The 26,530-nt window shown below is 45.3% G+C and overlaps 10 protein-coding genes across 10 annotated transcripts; 5 read left to right on the top strand and 5 right to left on the bottom strand.

The window, feature by feature from the left end:
- Positions 1-386: 386 nt before the first annotated feature.
- On the bottom strand, positions 387-1,571 carry EAF01_002705 (uncharacterized protein; the record flags this gene model as incomplete). The annotated part of the gene is made up of 1 exon (XM_038910958.1): positions 387-1,571. The coding sequence occupies one exon, from the start codon at positions 1,569-1,571 to the stop codon at positions 387-389; it is 1,185 nt and encodes a 394-aa protein (XP_038773880.1).
- Positions 1,572-2,402: 831 nt separating this feature from the next.
- Positions 2,403-4,360, top strand: EAF01_002704 (uncharacterized protein; the record flags this gene model as incomplete). The annotated part of the gene is made up of 2 exons (XM_038910957.1): positions 2,403-2,573; positions 2,621-4,360. The coding sequence occupies 2 exons, from the start codon at positions 2,403-2,405 to the stop codon at positions 4,328-4,330; spliced, it is 1,881 nt and encodes a 626-aa protein (XP_038773879.1). The 3' UTR covers positions 4,331-4,360.
- Positions 4,361-4,705: 345 nt separating this feature from the next.
- Positions 4,706-5,443, bottom strand: EAF01_002703 (uncharacterized protein; the record flags this gene model as incomplete). Its single annotated transcript, XM_038910956.1, has 1 exon — positions 4,706-5,443. The coding sequence occupies one exon, from the start codon at positions 5,441-5,443 to the stop codon at positions 4,706-4,708; it is 738 nt and encodes a 245-aa protein (XP_038773878.1).
- A 716-nt stretch (positions 5,444-6,159) lies between these two features.
- Positions 6,160-6,753, top strand: EAF01_002702 (uncharacterized protein; the record flags this gene model as incomplete). The annotated part of the gene is made up of 1 exon (XM_038910955.1): positions 6,160-6,753. The coding sequence occupies one exon, from the start codon at positions 6,160-6,162 to the stop codon at positions 6,751-6,753; it is 594 nt and encodes a 197-aa protein (XP_038773877.1).
- Positions 6,754-6,781: 28 nt separating this feature from the next.
- On the bottom strand, positions 6,782-8,088 carry EAF01_002701 (uncharacterized protein; the record flags this gene model as incomplete). Its single annotated transcript, XM_038910954.1, has 2 exons — positions 6,782-7,828; positions 7,880-8,088. 2 exons carry the CDS (start codon positions 8,086-8,088, stop codon positions 6,799-6,801), a joined length of 1,239 nt encoding a protein of 412 aa, XP_038773876.1. The 3' UTR covers positions 6,782-6,798.
- Positions 8,089-8,427: 339 nt separating this feature from the next.
- EAF01_002700 (uncharacterized protein) lies at positions 8,428-11,011 on the top strand (the record flags this gene model as incomplete). Its single annotated transcript, XM_038910953.1, has 3 exons — positions 8,428-8,723; positions 8,778-10,629; positions 10,679-11,011. 3 exons carry the CDS (start codon positions 8,428-8,430, stop codon positions 11,009-11,011), a joined length of 2,481 nt encoding a protein of 826 aa, XP_038773875.1.
- A 1,443-nt stretch (positions 11,012-12,454) lies between these two features.
- On the top strand, positions 12,455-14,019 carry EAF01_002699 (uncharacterized protein; the record flags this gene model as incomplete). The annotated part of the gene is made up of 7 exons (XM_038910952.1): positions 12,455-12,495; positions 12,518-12,669; positions 12,724-13,028; positions 13,074-13,183; positions 13,242-13,512; positions 13,636-13,800; positions 13,861-14,019. The coding sequence occupies 7 exons, from the start codon at positions 12,455-12,457 to the stop codon at positions 14,017-14,019; spliced, it is 1,203 nt and encodes a 400-aa protein (XP_038773874.1).
- Positions 14,020-14,703: 684 nt separating this feature from the next.
- EAF01_002698 (uncharacterized protein) lies at positions 14,704-16,620 on the bottom strand (the record flags this gene model as incomplete). Its single annotated transcript, XM_038910951.1, has 2 exons — positions 14,704-16,342; positions 16,397-16,620. The coding sequence occupies 2 exons, from the start codon at positions 16,618-16,620 to the stop codon at positions 14,704-14,706; spliced, it is 1,863 nt and encodes a 620-aa protein (XP_038773873.1).
- A 237-nt stretch (positions 16,621-16,857) lies between these two features.
- EAF01_002697 (uncharacterized protein) lies at positions 16,858-17,913 on the top strand (the record flags this gene model as incomplete). The annotated part of the gene is made up of 4 exons (XM_038910950.1): positions 16,858-16,946; positions 17,007-17,232; positions 17,425-17,582; positions 17,775-17,913. 4 exons carry the CDS (start codon positions 16,858-16,860, stop codon positions 17,911-17,913), a joined length of 612 nt encoding a protein of 203 aa, XP_038773872.1.
- A 1,024-nt stretch (positions 17,914-18,937) lies between these two features.
- Positions 18,938-24,334, bottom strand: EAF01_002696 (uncharacterized protein; the record flags this gene model as incomplete). The annotated part of the gene is made up of 2 exons (XM_038910949.1): positions 18,938-23,807; positions 23,901-24,334. 2 exons carry the CDS (start codon positions 24,332-24,334, stop codon positions 18,938-18,940), a joined length of 5,304 nt encoding a protein of 1,767 aa, XP_038773871.1.
- Between the last annotated feature and the right edge of the window lie 2,196 nt (positions 24,335-26,530).

The raw sequence follows: 26,530 nt of genomic DNA, 5'->3' as shown, positions 1-26,530 counted from the left end.
AAACGGTGCGGCAGCAATGTACGAAGTGAGAACGGTTGAACTGGCAGGGCTGTGTTCATTTATCCTGTCAGCGAATGATGTCGACCAATTCTTTGAGGTGGTGTGCGTAGATTGTCCTCACATGCTTCAATTTCAGAGTTTTCGTCAAACTAGTCACCCATCTCTCACTGCATGCTTATGCTTTGTGTTTGAATTTATCGGATCGTCCTACTAATACATCTATTTTGTACTCCCTCCTTACATGACATAAACTCGGTGTGAAGTGAACCCATATATGCACATTAGAAGATGCCTGCGTTATCGCCCCATCTCATCTCTAGAACGCTCGCTATGTTGAGCTACCCGGAACGCCTCCTGTGCCTATGATTATATTGTCCTTTATCCTCCTACCCAAAAATCTTTAAAAATCCCCACATCCCAATCCCACTGAGTACCGGGATGGTCAAGTTGTCATCCCACCCAAGTATGTCTACCACCTCACTAGCTGCCGCCGTGAAACCCGTCCAAACACTCATGATACCTAAAGCCAGCCCCCCAGAAATGACGCTTTGAGCCTCATTCAAACCAATAAGATCCCGGATTCCCGCAGGAAGGATTAAATCTCCCGAGAACATAAAGGGCCAGTCCAGATCATCGGGAAAGGGGCCGGTTCTAGGTGCTAGCCACCCCCAAAACACGGCTGCGGTGACCACGCCAACAGCAAATGCAGCGAGAGACCCAGCAAGTGATTTACCACGTCTCAACCGTGGAGTATATCGTCCGTAGGCCCGTCCAAAAGTACTCGCTGCTGTATCACACCAGCTCAAAAGAAGTATTCCCATTACACCAACATCTTTCGGAAAGAAACCAAGAACAATCCACGCGCCAAGTAAATACCAGATGACACCGTTCCATCCATTATACTCGGTTTCCCGCATAAACGCTCCTAGTAACCGCACATATAAACCGTTAAAAGCCGGGTAATTATGTCGGACATAATCCACAGTTGATATGGGTATCAGGGCACCCATTAGGTAAGGTGTAATGGCATTGGTTTGGACACCAGATATGTAAAGCCAAATCGTGAAGAATCCTATGGAAACGTGCAACACCTTTCTTGGTATTTCGTGGCGATGTACAAACGACCTCCATTGTCTGTGGATAGGTATAAGTCCCAAAGGGCTGGGGCTTCTGCTGAAGTCTCTCCAGCTCCAGCCTGATCTTGCGCTGGTGGGGGACAGATGCCCATTTGACGCCTTTCCATCTGTACCATTTGTTTCTTCTGGATGGACATTATCTGTAGGCTTGGAAGACTTTTTCGTATTCTTGACTGTGGAAGTTGCTAGTTTTCGAGATTTCAGAGGACTTCGGCTCCTTGTCCTGGATCTGTCCAACTCAATGGCTGAGTCCTCGGGGTCTGTTTCACCTTCATCTATCCCTTCATCTATTGGGAGCGTATGCGCTGACAGCTTCTTTCTCGCAGATCTGGTCATTGGCCCAAAATACTCTCCATTTTGGGATAATTCCGACGGGGTTGGAGAAGGAGATATGACACGCGGAGTAGCCGGAATATCTGAATATGATCTCGACATTGCAAATTCTGGCAAACAAGGCACTGGAATGACACCAGCGAGTGTGCGTCGGCTAAAGGCAAATGTTCGCAATAACGAGATGGTGGGGATTAGATGTTTGTCTTTCCGCGAAGAGCGTTCTATGTCGTTGTGGGGAGTTGTAACAAATGAATTTATTGTGTGAGAAGGCACGAGAAGTGCAGACTGAGCTGCATTGTTGAAGAAAGATATGATGACTTTTTGCGCCGCGTGAAGACGTGGCACATGAGTTATATGATGGGTTCTTTTTCAAGTGTCAACGGAGATTGAATCAAATGAATGAGACACGGACTGATAAGACGACCCGGACGCGGCACAGAAGAACTGTATAGAAGATTATTCCTCTGTTCCTGAAAAGCATGACTAAGCACGCGACCACGAACACTTTTACATGTGACATTGATACTGGATAACTGAGGGAAGAAAATGAATCTATTGATAATGTAGAATGGAATAAGTTATGCTTACCTTTTTCAATAATCCTCTCGTCGTCTTTATTTTCCCATCAATATCAAAGTTTCAAAGTATTACCCAGTATTGCTTGCATTCATCCTTCTGACGTAGAACAGAAACCTTGGAAGCGTTTGAACCTTGAGGTCCGAATGGAGGGAAAAGCCAGGAAAGTATGGCGGTGCATCCCGACAAGGGTCCCGCTCGTTAACTACTCGTAGAGACAGACTACCTAGGTACGAAGTAGTCGGACCCGGAAAGAAGATAAAAATGTTGATCCCGATAAGATAAGAAAATTCCATCGTCGGAAAACTAAAAAAACATAGAAAACCCCGACAAGCTTCATACCATTACAACATAACCATGGCAATTGAGAGCGAGAAAAAGAAAGATCCAAGAGCTTGGGATGCGCTCACGCCTTCATTGGCGGAATGGGTATTAGATGCCATCTCGTCAATGGGATTCGAAAAAATGACTCCAGTACAAGCATCTACCATTCCCTTGTTTATGGGGAACAAAGATGTCGTTGTTGAGGTAGGTCTTGTATATCATCGCGCAAACCTCGTACTAATGACTTCAAGGCTGTGACAGGTAGTGGGAAAACTTTGTCTTTTTTGATACCCGTTGTGGAAAAGTTGTTGCGATTGGAGGAACCTCTTAAGAAACACCATGTGGGAGCTATAATTGTCTCCCCAACTCGAGAGCTCGCGACCCAAATTCATTCGGTTCTCACATCTCTACTCAAATTTCACGAGCCGTCTGCGGAAGCACTGCAACCATTGGAGGAAGGCGAGAAACGAAAGCCTTCGTCTACTCTAAGAGTCATCCCACAACTTCTACTTGGGGGTACAACTACTCCGGCGCAAGACCTCAGCAGGTTTCTTAAGAATAGTCCCAATCTCCTCATCTCAACACCTGGTAGATTACTAGAACTACTTTCATCTCCGCATGTTCATTGTCCACAATCTTCCTTCGAGGTTTTGGTGTTGGACGAGGCAGATAGGTTATTGGATCTGGGTTTCAAGGATGATTTACAGAAAATTCTCAGTCGTCTGCCGAAGCAGAGGAGGACGGGTCTTTTCAGTGCCAGTGTCAGTGAAGCAGTAGGGGAAATAGTCAGGGTCGGGTTGAGGAATCCAGTGAAAATCGCCGTGAAGGTTAAAGGGGCTGGAGGGGGTGATAAAATGACCCCTGCGAGTCTTCAAATGTCTTACTTACTGACTCCACCAACCCACAAGTTTCCTGCGTTGCTATCTTTACTATCACAGCTTGAGCCAACTCCTCAGAAATCTATCATCTATCTTTCGACCTGCGCCGCCGTCGATTACTTCCAACCTTTACTTGAGGCAGTGTTGCCTAAACGATTTGGTTTAGTTTCCTTACATGGCAAGCACCCACCCAACGTAAGGCAAAGAAATTTCTCCAAATATGTTGCAGCAGTCACCCCGACGATACTTCTCACTACAGATGTTGCCGCAAGAGGTCTCGACATACCTCAGGTCGACTTGGTAGTACAAATCGATCCACCGTCAGATCCGAAAGTGTTTCTTCACAGATGCGGAAGAGCGGGTCGAGCTGGGCGAAAAGGATTGAGTGTCATTTTCCTACAACCAGGACGTGAGGAAGATTATATCCCATTTCTTGAGATCCGTAAAACCCCAATTATACCCCTCAAACGGCCTGAAATCAGCACGACTGATGAGGCTGCTAAAATTCTCATTTCAAAGATGCGCAAAGAAGTTCTCGCAGATCGTGCTCTTTATGATAAAGGACAACGTGCGTTTGTCAGTTGGGTTCAGGCCTATTCAAAACATCAAGCAAGTAGTATATTCAGAGTTGCAGATCTTGACTGGACTGACCTGGGCAATGCTTGGGCACTTGTAAGGTTACCAAAAATGCCTGAACTAAAGAAGTGGGAAGGTGACAAAACCCTGGGCATCAAATTAGATATGTCTGAGTATGCATATAAAGATAAGATCAGAGAGAAAGCAAGAAGAGTGGCGATGGAGGAAGCTAAGAATGCCGGGCCATATGTACCAACTGAAGAGCAAATAGCAAAGAGGAAGCAAAGGGAAGCTTGGAGTCAGAAACACGAGAAACAAGATCTCAAAGAATTGAAGCGAGAAAAGAGAAAGAGAAAGAGAGAGATCGAAAGACTGGAAAAGATGACGGATGAAGAAAAGAAAGAAGAGCAAGCAAAGGAGAAAGAGTTGCAGGATTTGATTGAGCAGGTGAAAAAGAGAAAGATCGAGGATGATGCTGATGTTGAGTTTGAGGGTTTCGCTGATTAGCTGTAAACTTATTGTATTCTAGATCGCTAATAAGATATACCCTTTCACTACCTAGGACTTAATTGAATATTGCTATCAAAGTTCTGAAGATATTTTGACTGTTACCCCGTTGTACAAAATTCAATCTTATTTGTTATACGTGCAGCAAGGTAGCTGAAGTCCAACACCTCATCACATATCTATGTTTGTTTGCATGTATTTCCATCTCTCTCCTGAGGCATCCGATGCTTATTCTCATGCTGCAGCGAGATTTGTGCCGCAATTTGCACTCCCTGTCATACAGTCTCCCAGACATTATCTCCCCAGAATCAGAAGTGATCTTGTAAGAGCGGTCTGTGTATGTCCTCTATAAGTATTTCCATGTCCCATCTACATTCAAACCCAGGTACCCTTGGCTTCCAGACCCATTTTTTCCTCCAATTTTGCCCATGGATTCTCGTTGAAACTTCGATCATAGTATCCCTCATACCATGTCTTGTTAAATGCACCCCGTCCACTCGGCCTTGAACTTGTCATGCTTCCTGCATCACTCCCCCCACCCTTTCCTCCCCTCCTAATCCCACCGTTTCCTGTAAACCCAACATTACTATGCACCGGTCTTTCCGGAAGCCCATGCGGGTGTCCCGAAACTGGTTGCGATGTATTCGTCTCGACGGATTCAGATGCAGCAGCTAGAATTGCATCAATCCGCTCCTGTGCTTTGCGCTTTTCCTCCATTACCGCCGGATCATCTGATCTCCCATCCTGACCTAAGGCATTTTCCCCTCCCTCAATCCCATCAAATATCGGAGGCGGCGCACTCGTATCCAGATATCTTGGTCGCTCATCTTCTCCATCCTCATCATTCCCCAAATCAATCTCCTCATCATTCCTCTTCTCCTCGACTTTCTCTCCCAGAACCCTCATCTTTCCCAATGGGACTTGATTCCCGCCACTTCCTTGCCCCTTCTTCCCTCCCCGATCAATCTTTTCTAACTCTGCGCCTTCAACAAATGCATCCGTCGCAACATTAAATTTACGTTTCTTAGAACGAGAGTCTTGATTTCCGAAACCAGAAAACCCCATCATGGCTGCCATAGCGGCAGAATCATCTTCGAGTTCGATATCATCCATGATATACCACGCAGTTCTTATTGTTGTTATTGCTGAGAATAAAGTTGCGGATGTTGAATCGGAAGAGGTCAGCCTTGCAACCTTCAGCTTCTCAAAAGTTTTGTTGCACGTCTGAGGGGAAACCCAAGTATGGGGCTTCTGGGAGTTGTATAAAATTTGATGCAGATTCGGAAAGAGAAAGATTGCACGATCTCGAAGAAAATTGTCCCGGGGTTTTGAAAGAGGTTTTTAAGTTGCGACGGCGAGGGGCGTTTTGATGGTTTTTTGTTTACTTTGGTGAGGCTAGGCACATAGCCTTGCAGAGGGTGGTTGTGATTGGATCCACATGAGCTTCGCCAAGCTCTGATTCACATTCACTTGATAAGCTCCCAAGGTTCTCGATTACTTTCTTATATTCACCTTGATTTGATGAAGAAAATTCACTGTTCCTCAATATGGGTTATAGACTATCTGCTATTTTTGCGTACAGCAAATATACTGAGATCTCGAGATGAGGCACAATATACAGGTAAGGACCTCGGGAGTGTACGATGAGCGAGCTTGTGCCAAAATGCAATACTTCTGTGGCGCTTTGTTTCAATTGATCGTCACGTCTTAGCTACATCGCGCCTTACAAAACGAGGATCTCATTTCGTTCGAAGAACCCGAATTTGAGAGTACTTTTTACTTTCGCTGATTACAGAAATTCCTACACCATAATCTAATCAGTCGCAGACATGACTGACGCATCCAAAATAATCATCCGCTCTCCCCTCAAATACAACCACCCCTCACCCACCTTCACTACTCCACCTCTCGAATGGCTTCAACACACCTGGTCCGTCACGCATTCCACCCTTCCCATGTGGAAAAAGGCGAAAAACGTACGCATAACCTATAAGATCATACCACCTACCTCTCCTCATGCAGCGCCTCTTCTGGACGACGAAGTGACCTCTACGCCCACTTCTAAAACCTGGATGCCGCAGCCGAAAAGTATACAAGGGATCGATACACCAGATGGAGATGGGGCTTGGAATTGGAGAGGAAAGGGTTGGTTGAAGATTGCGAGTAGTCATTGGGAGCTTTTGGGGTGGGGAGAGAGGGAAGTTACGGAGGGGCCGCAGAAGGGCGAGAAAGAGAGGTGGGTTGTTACTTGGTTTGCGCCGAGTTTATTTACACCGCAGGGGCTGGACATTTACAGTAGTCGGAAGGAGGGTCTGTCAGAGGGAACGTATAAGGAGGTTAAGAAGGCACTGGAGGAAATGGAAGCTGGTGATTTGGGAGAACTGGTCAAGGAGGATATGTTTGAGGTTAAGATTGAGTATTAAGGGTATCAAACCAAAGCTATAAATTGTAATGTTAAAGTAATAGGCCTACTCATCTCTATGATGATGTCGATGATGATGTCGGTGTCTGTGTCGATGTCGATCAGTTTCATCCCTTTCTGATCTCCGGCGATGTCGATGCCTACGTTCTCGTTCTCCTTCTCGTTCCTTTTCATGCTCTGAATCGGTTCTATGATGGGAGCTTCGTGGCCTCTTTTCAAGTCTTTTCAAACTAAATCCTTCCAGGTCATTGTCGTCTATGTCATCAGTATGTCTTCGCTTTCTTTTATTTCTTCGCTCCTCTGCCTCCAGTTCCTTGAGTTCTCTCTCTTTCTCTTTCATCCACTGTTCTCTTTCCTTCTTTACCTGTCGTACTTGAGCAACACCCTGTCTCATAGCAGCCAATGGATCGTTTGAAATAATCCTCGCTGCATCTCTTTCTTTTCGTCTTGGATCTTCATTACCCCATGCGTCCTTGCCTGGGTTATCTTCATCAATAGATTTCACCTCTGCCGTTGCTTTCGAATACCATGGGTTATCGAGAGCTTGTTTGAATCCTGCTGCATTCGAAAATCGCATTGTATATTGATCTTCGTATTCTTTCTTCTTCTTCTCCTTTTCCTGCTCCACCTCTACATTCTTTTCTACTCGGAGTTTCTGTGAACGTTCTTGGGGGAACAAATCAATATGTCCCGCGTGATCAACTAATGGTGCATCTGTAGGTTTTCGTAAAACAATTTGACGTTCATTCTTTGAAGACTGTGAATCTTGAGCTGCAACGCGCATCTCGAAGTCAGTTTCGTTCTCCCCATTTCGTTTCCTAGGTCTCCGCTTGCGTTCTTCGCCGGAGCCATGCGAGCGTCTCTCATGCGGGTCATTGTGTTCTTCTGGTTTGTCTTCTATTGATAGAGGTGTAGGGATTTCTCCTCGTAGTATTTGCATGCGACGTTCCGCATCTAACTCTTGCATCTGTTGCTCCTCCGCTTCCTCCTTGGCTTTTGCAATAGCTTCATCGCGCCGGACTTTCTCGATGTTATCTTTGTTGTAGACATTCCACGACTTTTTGCCCAACAAATGACTAGCAAAAGTCAATTATCTGATCTTGAATAATTAAAATAGCGAAACTTACAGAGGCATGATTGGTAAACGAAGTTGTTGATCCCCGCTTTGGACGAAGAAATCTAGATCAAGGCTGAGAGGTTGCGATAAGGATTCTGGGGTTGGAGATGACAAGGCCAATCCAATCATTAGCTGTGCTCGGTCGCCGCTTGCTGATGTCAAACCTGCAAGAGACAGCAGTCGCAACACGAATGGCACTGTCCACTTTAGAAACTTCATATTTTCATAGTTTATTCTGAATTTTAAGGAAATAGAGGATCTTACTGATAATTTATTAACCTACAAAATTATATCTGTTCTCTTTGAACTTTGAGTCATTGTTGAAAGGACAGTTTGATTTTCGATATCATAAGGCTGGTGCCTCGCGAAATCCCCTGAAGATCAACCACTCCGCAGCAGGCTACGACTACGACTACCGACACTGTTTTTGCCTCGTGTACATAAGAACTCAAAACGAGTTTCATCTCCACGCCTTCTTTGAATATTGTAAAGCCTCTCGTATCATCGAGTCCCAACAAACAATCATCCTTCCTTACACACGAATTTGCCAACGAAATTATGAATCTCCGTAATAACCTATTTGGCTCGGGGCCAAGATCATCAAGAGACCAACCACCAGCAGGTTATGGCAGAGCTCCAGCACCTCCTCCCCGGGAAGACACTGCCATGGGTGGTTATGATGGAAATGGTTATGCAGGACGTCAAGAAAAGTCTCCTATGACCTCTCCAAGACAAGCTATGCCCATGAGACAACCTGTTGGGGGCAGAGGCCCAATGTCTCCCCGAAGAGCGCAGCTCAGTATCGCCAAAGTCGAAGATAAAACAAAGGCGAATCAATACATCTTTGGCAATTTGTGAGTATTTGTGGCTAAAGAGCAATGCACTGCTTGTACTAACATTATTACAAGGTCCGCTGTATCTCCTATGGACTTTCCACCCAACCAGGACGGATCAGATATATATCTCATACTGAATGGCATGTTTGTTGTTACTGCAAGGCCATTGGATGGCTTCCCTCCAGGATGCATAAGTTTGTCGGATCCACAAAGAACATGGTGTAATGTCGGAATGCTGGATAGAATAAACGCTGAAACATACGATCCTTTTTATCAAGGCCCACAAGCTTACCTTGGTGCTCTGGACGTTGAGGTCGGATTTGCCTCAGCGAAGAAGTTTACAGACGTACCTTATGACCAAGATGAATTGGCTAGTGTATTCATCAAGTGGTTCGAGAACCAAGTCTTTGCTCCCGGTCAAAGGTTGCTAATGGATCACAAAAATGTACCTTTGTCATTTCTTGTGAAAACTGTTCAATTGTCCGATTTAAGTATGGAGAAAAATGCCGAGCCGTCTCCAACTGTCAGCGCTCCACAAGCTCGTGGTATTCTAGTTCGAACGACGCCTATCACGTTCTATAAGGATTCAAAATCGCCCATCAAGTTGAAGGGATCGAGTAAGCGGCCGGCCGTTAATTCCATCATTGCGCCGGACTTTAAATTCGAAAATATGGGTATTGGTGGTCTAGATACAGAGTTCAGTGCTATTTTCCGAAGAGCTTTCGCTTCTCGTATTTTCCCCCCTGGCTTAATCGAGAAATTGGGCATTCAGCACGTGAAAGGTATTCTTCTATTTGGTCCTCCGGGTACGGGAAAGACTCTCATTGCCCGTCAAATTGGAAAAATGTTGAATTCAAGAGAGCCGAAGGTCATAAACGGTCCCGAAGTACTTAACAAATACGTTGGTCAATCCGAAGAAAATATCCGAAAGCTTTTTGCCGATGCCGAAAAGGAGTACAAGGAAAAAGGAGACGAGAGTGGTCTTCATATCATCATTTTCGATGAATTGGATGCCGTTTGTAAACAAAGAGGAAGCGGAGCAGGTGGCGGAACTGGTGTTGGTGACAGTGTAGTCAATCAATTGTTGTCTAAGCTCGATGGAGTTGACCAGCTCAACAACATTCTCCTCATTGGAATGACCAATCGTATGGATATGATTGATGACGCTCTCCTCAGACCTGGACGTTTAGAAGTTCACATGGAAATTTCCCTGCCAGATGAAGCCGGCAGAGCACAAATTTTGAAGATTCACACCTCCAAGATGTTAAAGAATGATGTCATGGATTCAGATGTCGATGTTGCTGAACTCGCTCATCTAACCAAGAATTTCTCGGGAGCTGAAATTGGTGGTCTGGTCAAGTCAGCTTCATCATTTGCTTTCAATCGACACGTCAAAGTTGGCACCGTAGCAGGTGTTAGCGATGATATCGAAAACATGAAGGTCAACAGAAGCGATTTCATGCATGCTCTTGAAGAAGTCAAAGCCGCGTTTGGTGTGTCTGAAGAAGAACTTGAAGGCGCCATGGCAGCAGGTATCTTGCCTTTCAGCAGGCACATTGATACCATTCTCAAAGATGGTCGTCTATTCATAGATCTCGTAAGACAGTCACAAACAACATCCCTCCTCTCAGTGCTTCTCCATGGTCCCCCTGGTTCTGGAAAAACTGCCCTCGCAGCAGCCATTGCTAAAGGGTCAGAATTTCCCTTCATCAAGCTTGTTTCCGCCGAGAATATGGTTGGATTTGGTGATGCACAAAAAATTCAATATCTCAACAAAGTCTTTATGGATGCATACAAATCTCCTCAAAATATCGTTGTCATAGACAATATTGAGCGTATTATCGAATGGGTTCCTATTGGTCCCCGATTCTCAAACGCAGTACTACAAGCCCTTATGGTTCTGCTCACTAAGCAACCGCCAAATGTAAGTCCTCTACTTTTCTATTCTTACCATGATACTGACAACTTTCTAGCAACGTCGTCTCTTGATTATAGGCACTACGTCTCAACGCAGTGTCCTCAAACAACTTGATCTTCAACCCATTTTCAATCGTGAACTTGCAGTCCCCAATGTCAATACTTTCAGCGAATTGGCAACTATCTTGCGAGAGGTTCAAGCATTCGACAATGAAGGCGATTTGCAAGAGTCCTTGAATCAACTAAAACAATACACGGAAAGTGATAGTGTAGGTGTGGGTATCAAGAAGGTGCTATTGGCGGTTGGGGAGGCGAAACAGGAGAAAGGTAGTGTACCAGCCAGGTTTGCGGATATCATGGAACAGTTGATTGCTAGCGGGAGGGATTAGATGGGCTAAGATGGAACTATAATGGATAGGCGGGGAGAGCAATAGAGGAGGAAAATCGGTTTGCATTGGATAAGGATATGGTGAATAGGGTTATGATAGATGATAAGATGAGCCGCAGAGTATATCAGATGGTATTTAATTAAGCGTTCAATGAGCTCACCCCTTTAGACAAATTTTCTCATGATGCCCAGACGAGAGGTGTCGGAAGTTAGTCGTCAAATTGCAAGTGCAATCAAGATCTCAAATCCAGGAAGTCTAAAGTTATCTAGAGTTAAAGTGCAAAACGAAATAGAAACAAATGTAACGACTCCCTCTGAAAGAAAGAGTGATTGATATATGATATTTAATTCAACCTCTGTCCATCTTTCCGTTGTGCATAGGGGAACGAAAGAAGTCCGTGGGGTTCAAGCCTTCTCGTTAATTAGAACAAACTTCACCTGTTTTCAAGTGGGTTCTACAGCGCTACATCTCCGAGTTCGTAACTTCCGTGAATCATCATCTCCATTAAGCAAGTCACTGTTGGCACCAATGTAAGCATAATACTGACATAACTCATGGTCGGAAAGACCTTTATGATAGGCTGACCTCTCACCGTCACTCATCCAACCCATCAAGTCTGAATAGGCTTCGAACCTTGGTCATGGTGGGCTGGGATGTTTTCGAGTGAATACTTTCTGGGATTACATGACATGATCAGAGTGAATAGATTCTGGCTAATAGCTCTAGGCAGTAATTCGATCCATTCAACGTTTTCACATAGAAACCTCGCAGCTTGTGTAGTCGTACGCGAGCTCTATTAGCGAGCCTTTCACGTACCGAAAAGGCTCAAACATACATGAAGAATCCCACTTATTTAGAGGGCATTTTTGTGTGGCATTATTCTATCTAACTAGAAATTTACTAATTTTGTCAGATGACAAGCGGACTCTATGAATGCCGAGCTATTGCGACGAAGCAATACGGATGTCTTCACTAGGTATCACCCGCTTGTGAATCATCAAATTACCATACATTTGTTGGTAGCTTATCCACGAAGTAACCTTGCTACTTTCAATAATTGCAAACTTACACCTTTTGGCTGCTGTGATCTCTTGCTGGCTAGAATCACGATGGCCATCTTCCAGTTTTCCGAAGTTTTGCTGTTTCTTTGCGTTTTTGTAAGTCGAATCTGGCGTCCACGTTACTACCTAGACTGATTAAATTCTAAGTATGTGGCTTGTTGTGCAATTGTTGGTTCATACAACATCACATTTCATCCTCTTGCTAAAGTAGCCGGACCCAAGTTACGTGGTGCCTTTTACTTTCCAACATACTGGGGCAAGTGAAACACTTCTCATTATCAATCACCCCAAAGACTCTTCAAACCCTGCAATAATCTTACTAACCAAACTGAACATACAGAGATTTGAACAGGCGACTGGGTAGCAAACGTGAAGAAACTTCATGATCTTTACGGAAATACTGTTCGGATATCTCCCGCAACAGTATCTTTCAACAATTCTGAAGCTTAGCAAGGTATAGTCCTGCAAATGCTTCGAGTGAGAACCAGTTCTTACTTTTATATTTAGAGATCTATGGCCAGCGTCATGGAAAGAAGCCGATTCCAAAAGACAAAGAGGTATATTTCTCTGGAAATGACGGAATCGCAGATATTATCTGTAAGTTGATACTTCACGTCATGTTCAGGAAAGGATTTACACTGACCAACACAGCATCCAACGACATAGACCACGCTCGAATCAGACGAGCACTAAGCCACGCCTTCTCGGAAGCGTCTCTTCGCGAACAAGAGCCTCTAATGAACGTATACTTTGACCTTCTCATCCAGAAACTCTACGAGCAGATCGACAGTCCCTCCAATGCCAAAGTGAACATCGTCTGCTTCTTCAACTTCACCACATTCGATTTAATCGGCGATCTATGTTTTGCCGAATCCACCAATGCTCTCCGCACCCAAGAATACAATTCTTGGATTGCTAACATCTTCAAGGGTCTCAAGTTCGCACGTCTCTTCCGCGTCATGCGCGCGTAACCGCTAATTGGAATACCCATTTTTGCCAAGTTGGCGCTGTTTCTGGGACTGCAGAAAGCGAGACAGAGACATATACAATATACGCAATATAAGACTGCGCGTCGTCTAGATACTGTTACTGATATACGTGATTTAATGAGGTTTGTAGGTCCCTCGTACGATCGATGATATTTAAAGTGCTGACGTTAGCTCAAATAGTCATATTCTTCGTCATAATGACGAGAAAGGAATGACGAGAGCGGAGAGTGTGAAATCTACTGGCACGCTTATTATAGCTGGGAGTGAAACCACAGCTACGCTACTTAGTGGTGCTCTTTTTCATCTCCTGAAGAATCCTTCGTGTACGGCAACTCTTGTCCAAGAGATCCGTACAGCGTTTGAAGAATCAGCCGATATGACATTTGTAAAACTTGCTAATCTGCGATATTTGAATGCTTGTCTGCAAGAAGCTTTTCGTATCTACCCGCCAGTTCTAGGAATGCTGCCTTGAAGAACACAACCTGGTGGTGTCGTTGTTAATGGTCACTTTATCCCTGAAGATGTGAGTAAACCTGCACTTGTGCAAGTAGACAAAAATTAACTAGATGTTTAGGTTTCAGTTGGTGTCCACCAATGGGGTGCCTATCGCTCTGCTACCAATTTCGCACTTCCAGATCAATTTCTACCAGAAAGATGGCTCGATGATCCGCGTTTTGCGTCAGATAATCGTGGTGTCGTACAGCCTTTTTCCGTGGGACTTAGAAATTGCTTGGGACAGGTATGTGCAGTACATCCGTGCATAAGATATGTTAATAACTAACTATCAACTATCAACTAGCATCATGCAATGGCAGAGATGCGAGCCATTCTCGCGCGTAGCTTGTGGCATTTCGATATTGATTTATGTGAGGAGAGTCGCAGTTGGAATGAGCAGAAAGTGTTCATTTTGTGGGAGAAACCGGATTTGATGGTTACTGTGAAGGCGAGGGTTTGCTGAGATTTATTCTAATAGGGAGTGGAAGCGGAATCAGGAGTACACGGAAATGTATTTAAGAATATATAAGATTACCTGTGTATTTGTACAACTGTATTTTTTTCTAGCGAGATATTCGATAGTATTGACTAATCCTCACCTTTTGATGTGGCCTAAAAGTAACAGTCCCGTCTTGAATGATATCATCTACGCACTCGGTAAATATTAGATAGGGCTGGGTGGGGCCAACGCCCTGTCCAGACACCTTCGCATATTTAAATTGAACGTCTCATAACTAATGCCTGTTCTATTTCTTCGCTAAAGCAAGCTCTTCGAAGCCAGGTCAGAAAAAGCCTCTCCGCAAACCTACTAAATGCAACCGAATCACAAGAATCACAAGCAAGACTCATCCGTGAACTTCAAAGGAGAACTTGACGAAGAGCGGCAGGTGCCGATTTTTCCTTCGTATAGATACCTCTGTAGGGACGTTGAGCAAAGTTCTAACGGTGAATGAAGTGGTACAGAATTATAATGCTCCAAGATCTACACGGTTTTCTAGCGGAGTTGTGGTATTCTCATGTAGATTTAATGAATGTAACGAAATTGAACGGTTCAAATAGGTGTCTGATTGGAATTCTAGTCGTGTTGAGATTTGAACATCTAATCGAAACCTGTAATTTACTTCCTTTTTCCATCTTATATGTAACACTATTCCCCATCTTTCTTTCCCTCTCCCTCCTTCTCCATCCTCTTAAACCCCTTCTTCTGATCCTTAGCCACCAACCCCTTCCTAACCACATACCTCTCATTAACCACCTCCACCGTCTCCATCCTCGTCTTATCCATAACCTTTGTATACTTCCCCGCAAATCTCGGAGTATCACTCCCATCAAAAACCTTCTGACTCCTTCCCTTCCCCCCTTTACCCCCACTTAGCTCACTCGCATCCACTCCTTGACGACTCACAATCCCCATTAATTCGCCCGCGAGAATCGAGTCAATCTTACGCTCTCTCCAAACTTTCCATAAATCATCCATCAAACCCGCTTGTCCGAATTTACCCTCGGAAAATCCGGGAGAGTCGCCTATGTAATGCCAATCTAAAGCGTCGGTTCGAGACTCGTCGTCTTCGTGGGGAAAGACACAGTCCCAGAGAACAAGAGGAGTATCGGTTGCCATTTCATAAGTAGGTCTTCCTGGATTCTTTTCCACGTCTAATAATTCCGATACCACTGAAGGTTTCTCTAGACCCTGTCCTACCAGAAACAAAATCGCAACCATGTGACGTACCTGATGCCACAGAAATGCGGATCCATGAAGGTCGAAAGTATAGATTTTAGGAGCCTTAGTCTCACCGTCCGTTTTGGAGCGAATTGATTCATCAAGAAATGAACCCCCATTTACATAAGCCAGCGAACTTGTGTAATCATCTACCTCTTCAATATTCGCATAAAAGATCCTCCTTTCAAAATTGGTGATTTGTTTTCCCGGATCCACCTTGCAAAAGTTCCTAAAATCATGCAACCCCTCGTATAACCTTGCCGCTTCCCTCATAGCATCGATATCTAACCAGCCGTCTTTTATCTTACTAGCTGATGCACCATGTTCCAACTGAGAAGGAATAGGAGAAAACGCAGGTTGAGTAAAGAAATATCGATATCGGCGTTCACGACAGGAGAAGCGGGCAGAAAAATCCACAGGCGGTGACGGACACCAAGCTAGTATACGAATATCGGGTGGCAGAAGACGATTGAGAACTTGTGGATAAGGTATCTCATCCGTAATATGATCAAAATCAAGACTTTCCTGAATCTCTGGATCCGACAAACTGAACGTTCCACTATCGGAACCCCGTGGTCCTGGGACGCCTGCAGATGGAGATAGCGGCGCAGATGTGACTTCGATACCGTTTTCCCTCGGATACGTGTTATACATATCTTCCTCTTCAATAGCTTCTCCCTCTACAGATTCTTCTCGTGTAGACTTTGCTTTCGCCTTAGGTAGTGGTCGATTACTCCTCACTCTAATCCCAATAACCTGTCCAAAAGCACTAACACCCTTATCCGTCCTCCCACATTTCGAATATTCGCATCCCTCCCAATTGACTTCTCCCGGCGCCAGAGGATTAACGCCCTGAGGAAATATAAGACGAGCCTTATTCAACGCCTGCCACAATTCTTCTTCAATGGTAGTCAAAGGTGTTGGGTGTGCATGATGTTCGAATCCATTGTAGCGTTTTCCCAAATACGCAAGTTTGAGAGCGATGAGTCGAGTGTTGTATTTGGAGGGGTCGAAATCGCGTTCGCGGCGGGGTTTCTGGAGATTCCGTTTGGGGAGAGGGGTTACGCTGGTATTGGATCAATATTGGTTTCTCAGGATTGGGAGAAAGACTAATCAGTACCTTTTGGTATTACTTTTAAGCTCCTTCTCCAATTGAGTAACCCTCTTAATCAAGTTCTCATGCGACCAATCGCTATAATCCGTCGTTCCCCCCATCTTCTTCGATCTTCTCTCTCTCGCACTTCTCTCTGCGTCGGGAATCCAATTATCTTTTGTAAAGAAAGCTCGTAAATACTTCTGTGGTATCGAAAGCCCTTCTCTTCTCCAGGTTTTCCGGACGAACATTCATGAAATCAGATCATGAGAATTTCTTCAATGATATTGTTTGTCCGAATTTTTTATTGACTCATGAATCTTTGAGCCAATAAGCTCTTAGATGTAGCAGGGGTAAATTCCTTATCGCTTATCGTAACCGTACCCCTCTGCACTCCTATCAACTTTACTCCACAACGACGACTACGATACTCCAAGTCACATTCATTGTTCGAGTAAACATGAGACTACGCATTTATACAATCAGCCATGGATGATACCCAACTAGGACCTCCCCCTATAGAAACGACAGTTCTACTCCTGGGCGATTCCGAAGTTGGTAAATCAACCTTCCTATCGTGAGTTTGCCCCCTCCCCTATTCCCCCAAAGACCCGAACTTATCCTCCCTTCCTTCCAGCCAACCCCCCTCCAATCTTTCTCCCTCCGCCATATCAAAACAAGCCCATCTCCTCTTCGATTCCCACCAACCATTCATATTCGGCGTCCGCTTCTCCAATATCCCTTACCGCTTAAATTTCTATGACACCTCTTCGCCTACCGATTGGAAAACATTGAAACCTAATGTTGTTGTACTCTGTTATGCCGTTTCGAATCGGCTGAGTTTGATTAATCTACAGAGATTTGTACGTACATTTGATTCCCCTCGTTCTCCATATCCATTCCCGTGACCAGCCAACAAGAAAATGCCACGTGAAAGATAAATCTACACAAATACATGATCAAACACAAAACACCTATAAAAGCAACCAAACCAACAAAACTACATTCCCATCCGAACAAACCAAACAAACAAAACTAACCCCCCAACCAAACAGTGGGCCAAAGAACTCCAAACCGCCTTCCAATACGAACTCCCCATCCTCCTCCTCGCTCTCAAGCGCGATCTCCGATCCGAAAAAGATCCCAATGGGATTATCTATCCGCAAGAAGGTCATCGCATTGCGCAGGAATTGAGATGCGATCGATATATGGAGTGAGTTTGATTCATCTTCATCTTCATCTTCATCCTCATCTTTTTCTTCTTCACATTTCCATACTTCACAATACCTCATTCTTCTTCTCCCCCTCCCCTCCCCTCTCCCCTCTCCTACAAACCCCAACGCGAAGCAGAAATAACAACATGAACAATCCATCCCTAACAAACTACTAACTTATATCCCCTCAGATGTTCATCTATGACTGGCGAGCTAGTAGCAGAAGTGTGGGAAGATATTAGCCGCACCGCCGTTCTAGCTGCTGGGGGAGGAAAAGCGGGTTCCAATGGTGATGGTGGGCTAAGCGATGGGGGATGTTCCATTATGTAAAGCGAGATGAGAGAGGGAATTTTTGCATGTGTAGATAGTTTCGATTCAGTTATGATTGATTTTGGATTCAAAAGGTGCATTGTCTAGTAACCTAATAAACGTATTGGATATCACTCAATGGTTATATGATCATAAACAAGTTCACATGAAGATGGCAAAGCTAGATTGAAATCTTGCTTCTTTCATTCCTTGATATCTCATCTAGCTACTCCAGCTACTCTACCACTATCACTCAATCGACCATTTCGCAAGCAGACAAGTAACACACAAAGGGGTATACGACTCGCTCATCTTTTACATTCATCCATCCCATCCATTCCACCCGAAGTCAAGCCGATCCGCCATTACGATACAAAAAATAATGCTTCTCACCCCTCGGGTTTCAATAAAGTATTTCCCTCTCTTCCATTTACATTCCAATCCCGCCAATCTGTAGCGGCGGCCCCCCCCCCCCCCCCCCACCTGAAACATTTGGAGCAAAATCCCCGTCTCCATACACCCATCCATCATCCATCTATCGACCTAACACCACAAAGTCGCTTGAGAGCCTAGCACTCCATGGTAGGTGAGAGGAAAAAGGAAATACAGCGAACCAATGAAAAACAAATCGTGACAGTCATGGTCGTAGAAAAAGAGTCCGAAGCCAGACTGTAAGAGCAATAAGGAAATATTATGTTAAGCCGTCGTGGTGACGCGCAGGCTATGCTGGGCTTGTAGAAATCTGGGATCAATAAAAAGGGAAGAAAGTACATGAAAAGAATCCTTCAAAGCTGTCTCGAAATGAGAGGTATGAAGTTCGAATACGGTGCTGAAACACACATTACAAAATTTTAAACAAAGGGTCCCAAAATTTGAATTTGTTATTACAAAGAATTTGTTGTTGTATCCATCTTTTGATGAATTCGAAACTTGATCGAAAGTTTCGTAAATTAGGTCGATCGAGCAAGGATGGACAACCAAACAGCTCGCCTGTTTCCATGGAAACTATCGGGTGTGCGATAGAGGCATTGATTAATCAGAGTGATCAATTCTGAATTGATCTTCCGTATTTTGCAATATCTTCGTCTCGTAATGCTGCCATCCACAAACACCTTTCGGTGATGCCTTCAATTGGAAGGAATCTATACAGCTGACTAGCCTCAAGCAATCTAAGTAGATTCTTGATGATCGTTGAATCGCATCGACACCTCTCAAAGTTCACCAAAGGTTCTGTTGTTGGTGTACTTGCAAATTGACTTGGACGCTCTGAGTTGACGATTAGATCATGAGTATAGATCCCGACGAATGGAATGCAGCCTTGATCTGCACCGGAGCCTTCCATCTCGGCTCTCAAGTTATGAAAGTTGCTTGTGGGTGTTACAAGTTCTTCCAATTCGTTAAGTGTTTGTATATCGGATGCCGGGACGTGGGCCCACGTTGAGGTGAGACGGGAGATATCCTTCGAAGTCAAGGCTACAGTGAGTTGTGTCATTGTAGCAAAGTTTCGATATTTGCGACAATTGACAGCAATGTGAATATACTTGATGATGCATCGAACTCGTTCTTCCAAATCGCCCGTCAAAACGATTTCAGACACGGCCCACTTAACCATTATGTTGAACCGTGCGATGACAACTTCCACTCCGCGAGGTTCCGAAGAGCGCAGGAAGTCGACCCATGAGCGAGTATCTGTGGCAGCATCTCTCCAACGCATTTCAACGAGATCCTTCCAATCAATTTCATTCAAGGCATCTTTCTCAATGAGAGTGAATTGTTGAGCAAGAACTCTCGAATCAAACGCAAGAATAAATGGCAGGTGAACAGACGTTTTACGAGAAGCTTCACTTGTATCACTCGGTCGTAAGGCGTCTCTACCAAACCCGCCTAATCCAAGGGCACTGGTGGGGGTGATGTCTGGCGTTGGTGGTAAACGGTGCCCTTGTTGTAGCTGGGTGTCATGCACCTGAGGGATGTTGGCGGTGTTTGGAGACATGTTCAATGCCTGAACCAAGGTCATTGGAGGCGAAGGGGGTTGATGTGGTGATTGAGATGAATGAGACATCACCTTGACTCCTGCCCCCCGTCTCATAGCAAGGGAATTTGGAGCAGGCATATTTGGTATCTCTTCAGAGTATTCGGACTTTGAGATAACAGACATTTCGGACGAAAGGTCACTGTCAATGTTGAGGAATGAATGGTTGCCACCTTCACTAACATGTTCTTTTGCACCAGGGCGCATTCTTCGCAAGCTTTCCGTTTCGGTTATGAAATCAAAAGATCCAGGACGAGAAGAGTGCGGACTGTTATCCATCGATCCTTGACGCCCTTCATCAGGGCCTTCGAGGATCGATCGTTCTGACCAATTCCGTGTATGTCTTTCATAGCTTTCATTCTCGCTAAAAGCACCATCAAGGAAAGAACCTTCAAAGAAGGAATCGGTGAGACCACTTGATTCTGGTACTGATGAGGCTCTTGACGCTCTTGGCTGGTATGCAAAAGTTCTACGTTCCGCCTTGGTTGAAGCTTCCTGAGGCTGATGTATAGATGGGGCTAGGTTGAAAATTGTCGAGTCCACGACGTTTCGCTGTCTATGTCTGCGCTTCTCTTCCTCATCATGAATCAAAGTAAGTTTACTGGCATCATAAGGACTGCCGCCAAAACTATTGGTGTTTCCCTCATTCTCAAACCTCCCAGGTAGTTCACCGCCGGAGGTGTGGGAACGCCTCTGTTCAAATTTCCCTTCCAGTTTTAGAAGAGCTGACTCAACGCCACCATCGTCATCGATATCATCTGGAATCTGGGCAAGCATCTGAGCTTCTTTTTCGAAAGACGGTCGCATCACAGGTTGAGATGAATGGGTGTCGAAAAAAGATACACGAGCTTTGGGCGTGATCTCAGCTAGTGCCCCTAATGAGAATGTCTCTACGTGGCCTTGAGTGCCATCATAATCACTGTTGACTACATCGACGTATTGGCCGTCATCCCCACTGCCAAGAAGATACGAGCTTCGGACAGAATCGGAATATGTCGTAATGGAGCCAGTTGACATTGGTCGAACATGAGCGGTGTTGAGATCTCCAACATTACCAACGGCCCTCAAATCTCCACCTGGCCTTCTCCTGAGTACTCGCAGTGGCCGTGGACTCTGTGCAGTTCGAGAGAAGCTTTCGGCAATCGATGCTTCTTCTGTGAATGTGGTCGCATCAAAGCTGCGCTCGCTCCTGTGGTGCTGAGTAAAACCACTCTGGAAAGACGCATAACGACGCAATGATGCGGATTTTCTGATTCGGTGAGTTTGACTGTGAAGTCTCATTGAATGTGTAGGTATTGGACGGGGTCCGAGAGGGTGCTCAAAGTCTCTTGATGGCCGTGAGTCACCAACTAGCGAAGGAAGGCCTTCTAATGATAAACTACGATTCACGGTATGTCCTAGTAGATGGGATGATCTTCTTGGAGTTCCAGCGAAGAGAACACCAGGTGGTGTCGTTGGTGGCGTGGGTCCATGTGATAGATGCAAAAAGGTATCGGCAAACGAGCCTACCGATGGACTCACGGCCAGTGCGCCGGTCATCATAGGTAAAGGCAATGTCATGGTATCGTCAACAATTAAGATGCTCTTGCTTCCATTTGTAACTTCGCTCTTGGGTGACCTGTAGGTTACGGGACTTGAATTCTCCAAGGTGACGTCTGGACACATAGTCGAGTAGTGAATTCCAGATTCATGATGACAGCTTGTTGGTGGCGATGGCTGCTCAACCATACGTGATCTACGATCGGCCTCCTCTTCCTCTCGAACTGCCTTTTTGAAGTCTTCAGCAACTTCAGCACCAAGGAGGTCGATTCGCATTGGTGTACGAATTGAATCGTGCCTTTGGGCTTGTGGGACTACTGCGGTACCAGGAAGGCGATTTACAGTTGCCCCTCGAACTCCGAGCGGAGGCATGTTGGGAAAGCTACCTTGGGTTGGAGAGCTAATTGGACTATGTCCTCCTCTGGTGCTCAATGCACGACGTACACTACCTAATAGTCTCTTCATACCTGGCCCTGACATCGCCGAAGGGCCTTTGTGATTGGGAGGTGCTCTGGGAAACAAGGTGGTTTCTCGACCAAATTCTGCTGGAGTGCTTGGCGCGACAATATCGACAAAAGCTTGTCCAGGGGGAAAGAGATTACCCCTCACCAAACTTCCAGCATAAGGTAAAGCAAGAAGTAGCTCCGTACTCTTGTAGATAACCTTCTGTACGGGTGGCTCGGGTTCCGGTTGTGCTCGGCGATCTCGCAACGAGTCAGAGAAGCTTGCACTGCGCTTGTGTGAATGCGAAGGGCGTACCCGTTTACCAGTAAGGGCCTTGGGTGTGGTTGCTACAGGAGGGGCAGGATCGTATATAGAGCTGGCAGGGACTGGATGTGCCCCGAGGGGGTTTATTGTTCCACCGCCTCTTGTTCGACTAGGAAATGAACATGATACAAAATCTTCACTGACTATGCTCGTAGGAGACAGAGGTGGTTCAAGATCATCGTCTTCTTCCCTGACATTTGGAGGGGTGGGGTTATAGGCGAAAGAGTCAATATGACCTGCGCGAGAAACGTCCGCAAAAAAGTTTCGCCCTTCAACCATGGAGGTATCGTGTTCAATAAAGTCGGGCTCAATAATTCCATCAAGACGTGGGGGGCCTTCTGGGTGGGCTTCCCAAAAGGCCGGGTCGAGAGTAGGATCTCGAGAACCAGCTACTCCTCCAGCGGCTATTGGAACCTCCACTCCAAGATCTGGGTCGAACTCAGGCCCATCCCAGTATAACGCACATACTCTCCGCCAGCACTTCTTCAATTCCTCTACTATCTTCAGAGGCACCTTAGAGTGCATCGTGCTCTCCAAAAGTGTTTTTGCGAATGCGTTGAGACGTTCACAGAATAACACTCTCAATTCGTAGTCGATAACATAGTCATCCAGGAAGTAATTAAGCACCCAGTGGCGAATTGCGACAAATGTTCGAACTCTGACCACCGTACCAATTTCATCGTTCCTTGAAACTGCCCACTGCAGTCTTGCGATTAGCATAAGTAAAAGGTCTGTTGTCTCCAAAAACGACCTAAAAGTTAGAAAGAAGTCGGATAGAAGATCGTAATCGACAAATGTCGGAGACGTGATTTCTGCAACAAGACGAGCTGGCGTCGCAGCTCTAATGTTTCCATTTTCACCATAACGCACAATGGATGGATGGTCGCAAGCCGGCTTGAATGTGAGAGCATCGAACATTTCGGGTTCGATGGCCCTCGATGGCTTGACAATTCTTGGCGATGGAATTGGGCGTGATTGGTCCTCAGGGCTTGGTGGGCCAGTGACAGCACGAGATTGTGGAGATGAATCAGAATGACGCCGTGGAAAAATTCGCGAATGATGCTGCGAGGCTGGGTCCATCTGTGACGTTTCTCTACTCGATAAAACACTGGAGCGCATATCATCATTATTGGTTGTATAGGAAGAGCTTCGAAGAAAAGGCGTGCCGCGCATGCTGAATCGTGGTTTTCCCAGTTTGTAAGAAGGAATATTAACGTCAAGAGCAGGAATGCCTTGAAAGAAGTCGAGCTTTTGAGTGGCAGTAGCAGTCCCAGGTCTCTCGATGATAACCTTGAAAGCGCCAGCGTCTTTGTCAGTAACTGGTGCGTGTTGATCATCTATTGTCGAGTACGAATGTGCTCTTCCGCGTCCAGGTTTCATTGGTCCTGTGCCTTGAATTCGCTGGTTCAGGCTCGATGCTGCTGACTTCGATGGTAACCAAAGACTTTCACGGTGGCTCATATCATCCTCCTCTCTACGAAACGCGACAGCATCAGGTCCAGCAGTATCCGGTGGTGTTGTTGGAAAGACGAACGATGGCTGAGGATATCGTTGGTTTGCTGGACGTATTGACGGGCTGTTGGTTTGTCAGTACTGTTTACTGTCAAACATTGAATTCGTTGTGCTGGTAACGAGCACTATATCATCCACCAGCATCACCCTGTCTTACCGTAAGTATATCTTTCCTCCATTTCCCACATTGGCAACCGTAAATTGTCTACCTTCCCGACCAGCAGAACCCCCGTCTGGAGTAATGCTACCTTTCTGATCTTCTATCTCTCTCATGACCCGACGGTAAACATTGTTATCATTGCGCGGACTTTCCTGCATCAGCTTCTCCTGTTGGTTCGGGCTTCTCTTTCCAGTTATTCTCGGGATGGGGGCTGACAATGAAGGAACGCTAATGTTTTTTTGTCGTTCGACCTCTGTAACGGCTGTAGATATATGATTAGGAGTTGCAAAACGACCTCTGGGGGACAATCGATCTCGTTGACGTTGACGCAAACTTTCAGGTGAACGAGCTACAGGTGGACGGGAGGCTTGGGTCTGCGCCTCGACCTCCATTATTAATTTATTGTTTGCCCGGATTTTCGCCTCCTTCATGGCTCTCAGCTTCTTCGTCTTTTTCCTGATTTTCGACACATGGAGGATGGATCAAGTGAACATTGTGAGTCAATTATGTTAGGTTTGAGAGGTTGAAATTGGGAAGGTTGAAAGAGGCTTGCGACAGGCTCTCGATCACCAAAAGGCCGTCCAATTGGCAATAATGTGATGGATTGGGGGGGAGGGGGGGGGGGGGTTCGATCAGTCTACTCTCAGGTTTAAATTGAGAGGTGTTTTCCGGTAGTATTGCTTCTGGGCAAAGCAAGGATTTCAAAGGAAGGAAAGGAACGGAATGGTAAGGTGGAAAGTGCGAATTGAAAAATGGAAATAGAGAATACAGTAATGAGTGAGTGAGTGAGTGACTATGCTAGTGAGTGCGGGAGTGCGTGAGTGCGTGAGTGCGTGACTATGTGAGTGAGTGAGTGAGTAGGTATGTGAGTGCGCAGGAGCATATGCGAAAGAAGTAGCAAGATGTAAAATTGTAAATGTACCTACACGTTGGGACAGGACAGGGCGGGCATGACCAAATGATTCCGCCAGCCACTTAGAAATCCGAATTCTCATCTCGAAATGGCAATTAAGAGAAATTTACACAAAGAGGAGTAGCGTAAGCCACTTTTGGTTGGTTAGTCGAGTACCTGGCAGTGTCCTCCGTATGTGCGAAGTACTCCCTCGGTATGTGCATTTTGCTTTGCAGGGGCGTCGAGGCTTGTCGGTGCAGTGCAGTGCAGGTATTAGGTATTAGGTATTAGGTATTAGGTACGAAAATATTATTTATTTATTTATTTATTACAAGGGGCAAAGGTTCCAACTTCCCAGGCGTGCTAGGTTTGATGCTTCCTAGGTAATAAATGAGCGAAAAAGTCCCAGCTTTTAAAATTTAATCATTATCAGTTCGTCTATCCCCGATTTGGATCCCCGGGGCTAATGCACTAGATGTCAAGTCTAGATCTATCGACGAATCACACCGTCTCCTTCCCCACCACATCCTTGAAATGGGGATTTTGCAAAGATAAACAAATGAAAGAACTGGTTGGTGGATTGATTCAGGAGCATTTGGGTTGAGTCGAGTTGCCTTCATCAATAATAATAATAATAATAATAATAAGAGTTGGTACGAGCGTCGTGTTATCAATTGACTGACGGGGCTGGACTGGACTCGGTAGTATTCAAGGGGACCTCGGGAAGCTTGAAAGAGTGGCAAGGGGTTGGAAATGAGGAGTGAAGACTGGCAATGATGATGAGGTATGAAGTGTGGTTGGAGTGGTGTTTGAGAGATGTTTGGTTGTTGTTGCAACACAACCGCTGCGTCCAGAGAAGGGAAGTAAACAATCCATCCCATAGAGAAACCGAAACCGAAACAGAAACTAAAACAAAAACCAAAACGTCACTTTGGATTTAACTTTGCCTAGGAAAATACTAGATAGCTAGGGAAATATCATGTGGTACCTGGCTAACATTGACCACACAGGTACTAGATGTGTAGTCAGCAATGAGGTACATACTCCGTACACCAGGAACAATACCGGTACTGTCGCGGCTGTTCAATTTGTATGTATCGTGAATATGTACGATGTACGTCTCTGGTGGAAATCCGTTTGGGCTGAGGGCTGAGGGCTGAGGGTTGAAGAGTGAATACTGAATACTGAATACTGAAGACTGAAGACTGAAGACTGAAGACTGAAGACTGAAGACTGAAGACTGAAGATTGGAGACTGGAACCTACTACTGCTACCTGCTGTCTTACATGAGCCAACCACTTTCATCATTAATAATTGTCCCTGTGTGTCCCAAACAACAAGAAGCAAATCCATGAAATGAAATCATCCTTTGCACAGGAATGCAGGAAACATATTAATTGTGAAATCGGGGAATGGATTGACCCATCTCCCTCGTTTGGACGGGTTAATAAATCGAAAATTAACTAGAGACAAAAGTGGAGGATGCAATTCCAACTCCCATTTCCTCCATAGGATCTGGTGGGGTGATGTTCGCGGGTAAAAAATCCAAGCTGCCGTTGAAATTTGGTAATGTATACTCTGTACTCATGCAAACTCTTACTCAAGCTCCATCCATATGCAGAGAAGACGCTCCGTCATCAATTCATATCGGCCGCCTTCATATCGTGTTTCCTTGGATGACCTATGATACAGCTATTACTACATCTGCCACTCGACGCCGTAGACCTGCAGCGAT

This window comes from Botrytis porri, assembly GCF_014898465.1.
Source record: "Botrytis porri strain MUCL 3234 chromosome Unknown BPOR_003, whole genome shotgun sequence".
Taxonomy (NCBI): domain Eukaryota; kingdom Fungi; phylum Ascomycota; class Leotiomycetes; order Helotiales; family Sclerotiniaceae; genus Botrytis; species Botrytis porri.
This window is presented reverse-complemented; position numbering and strand designations above follow the sequence as displayed.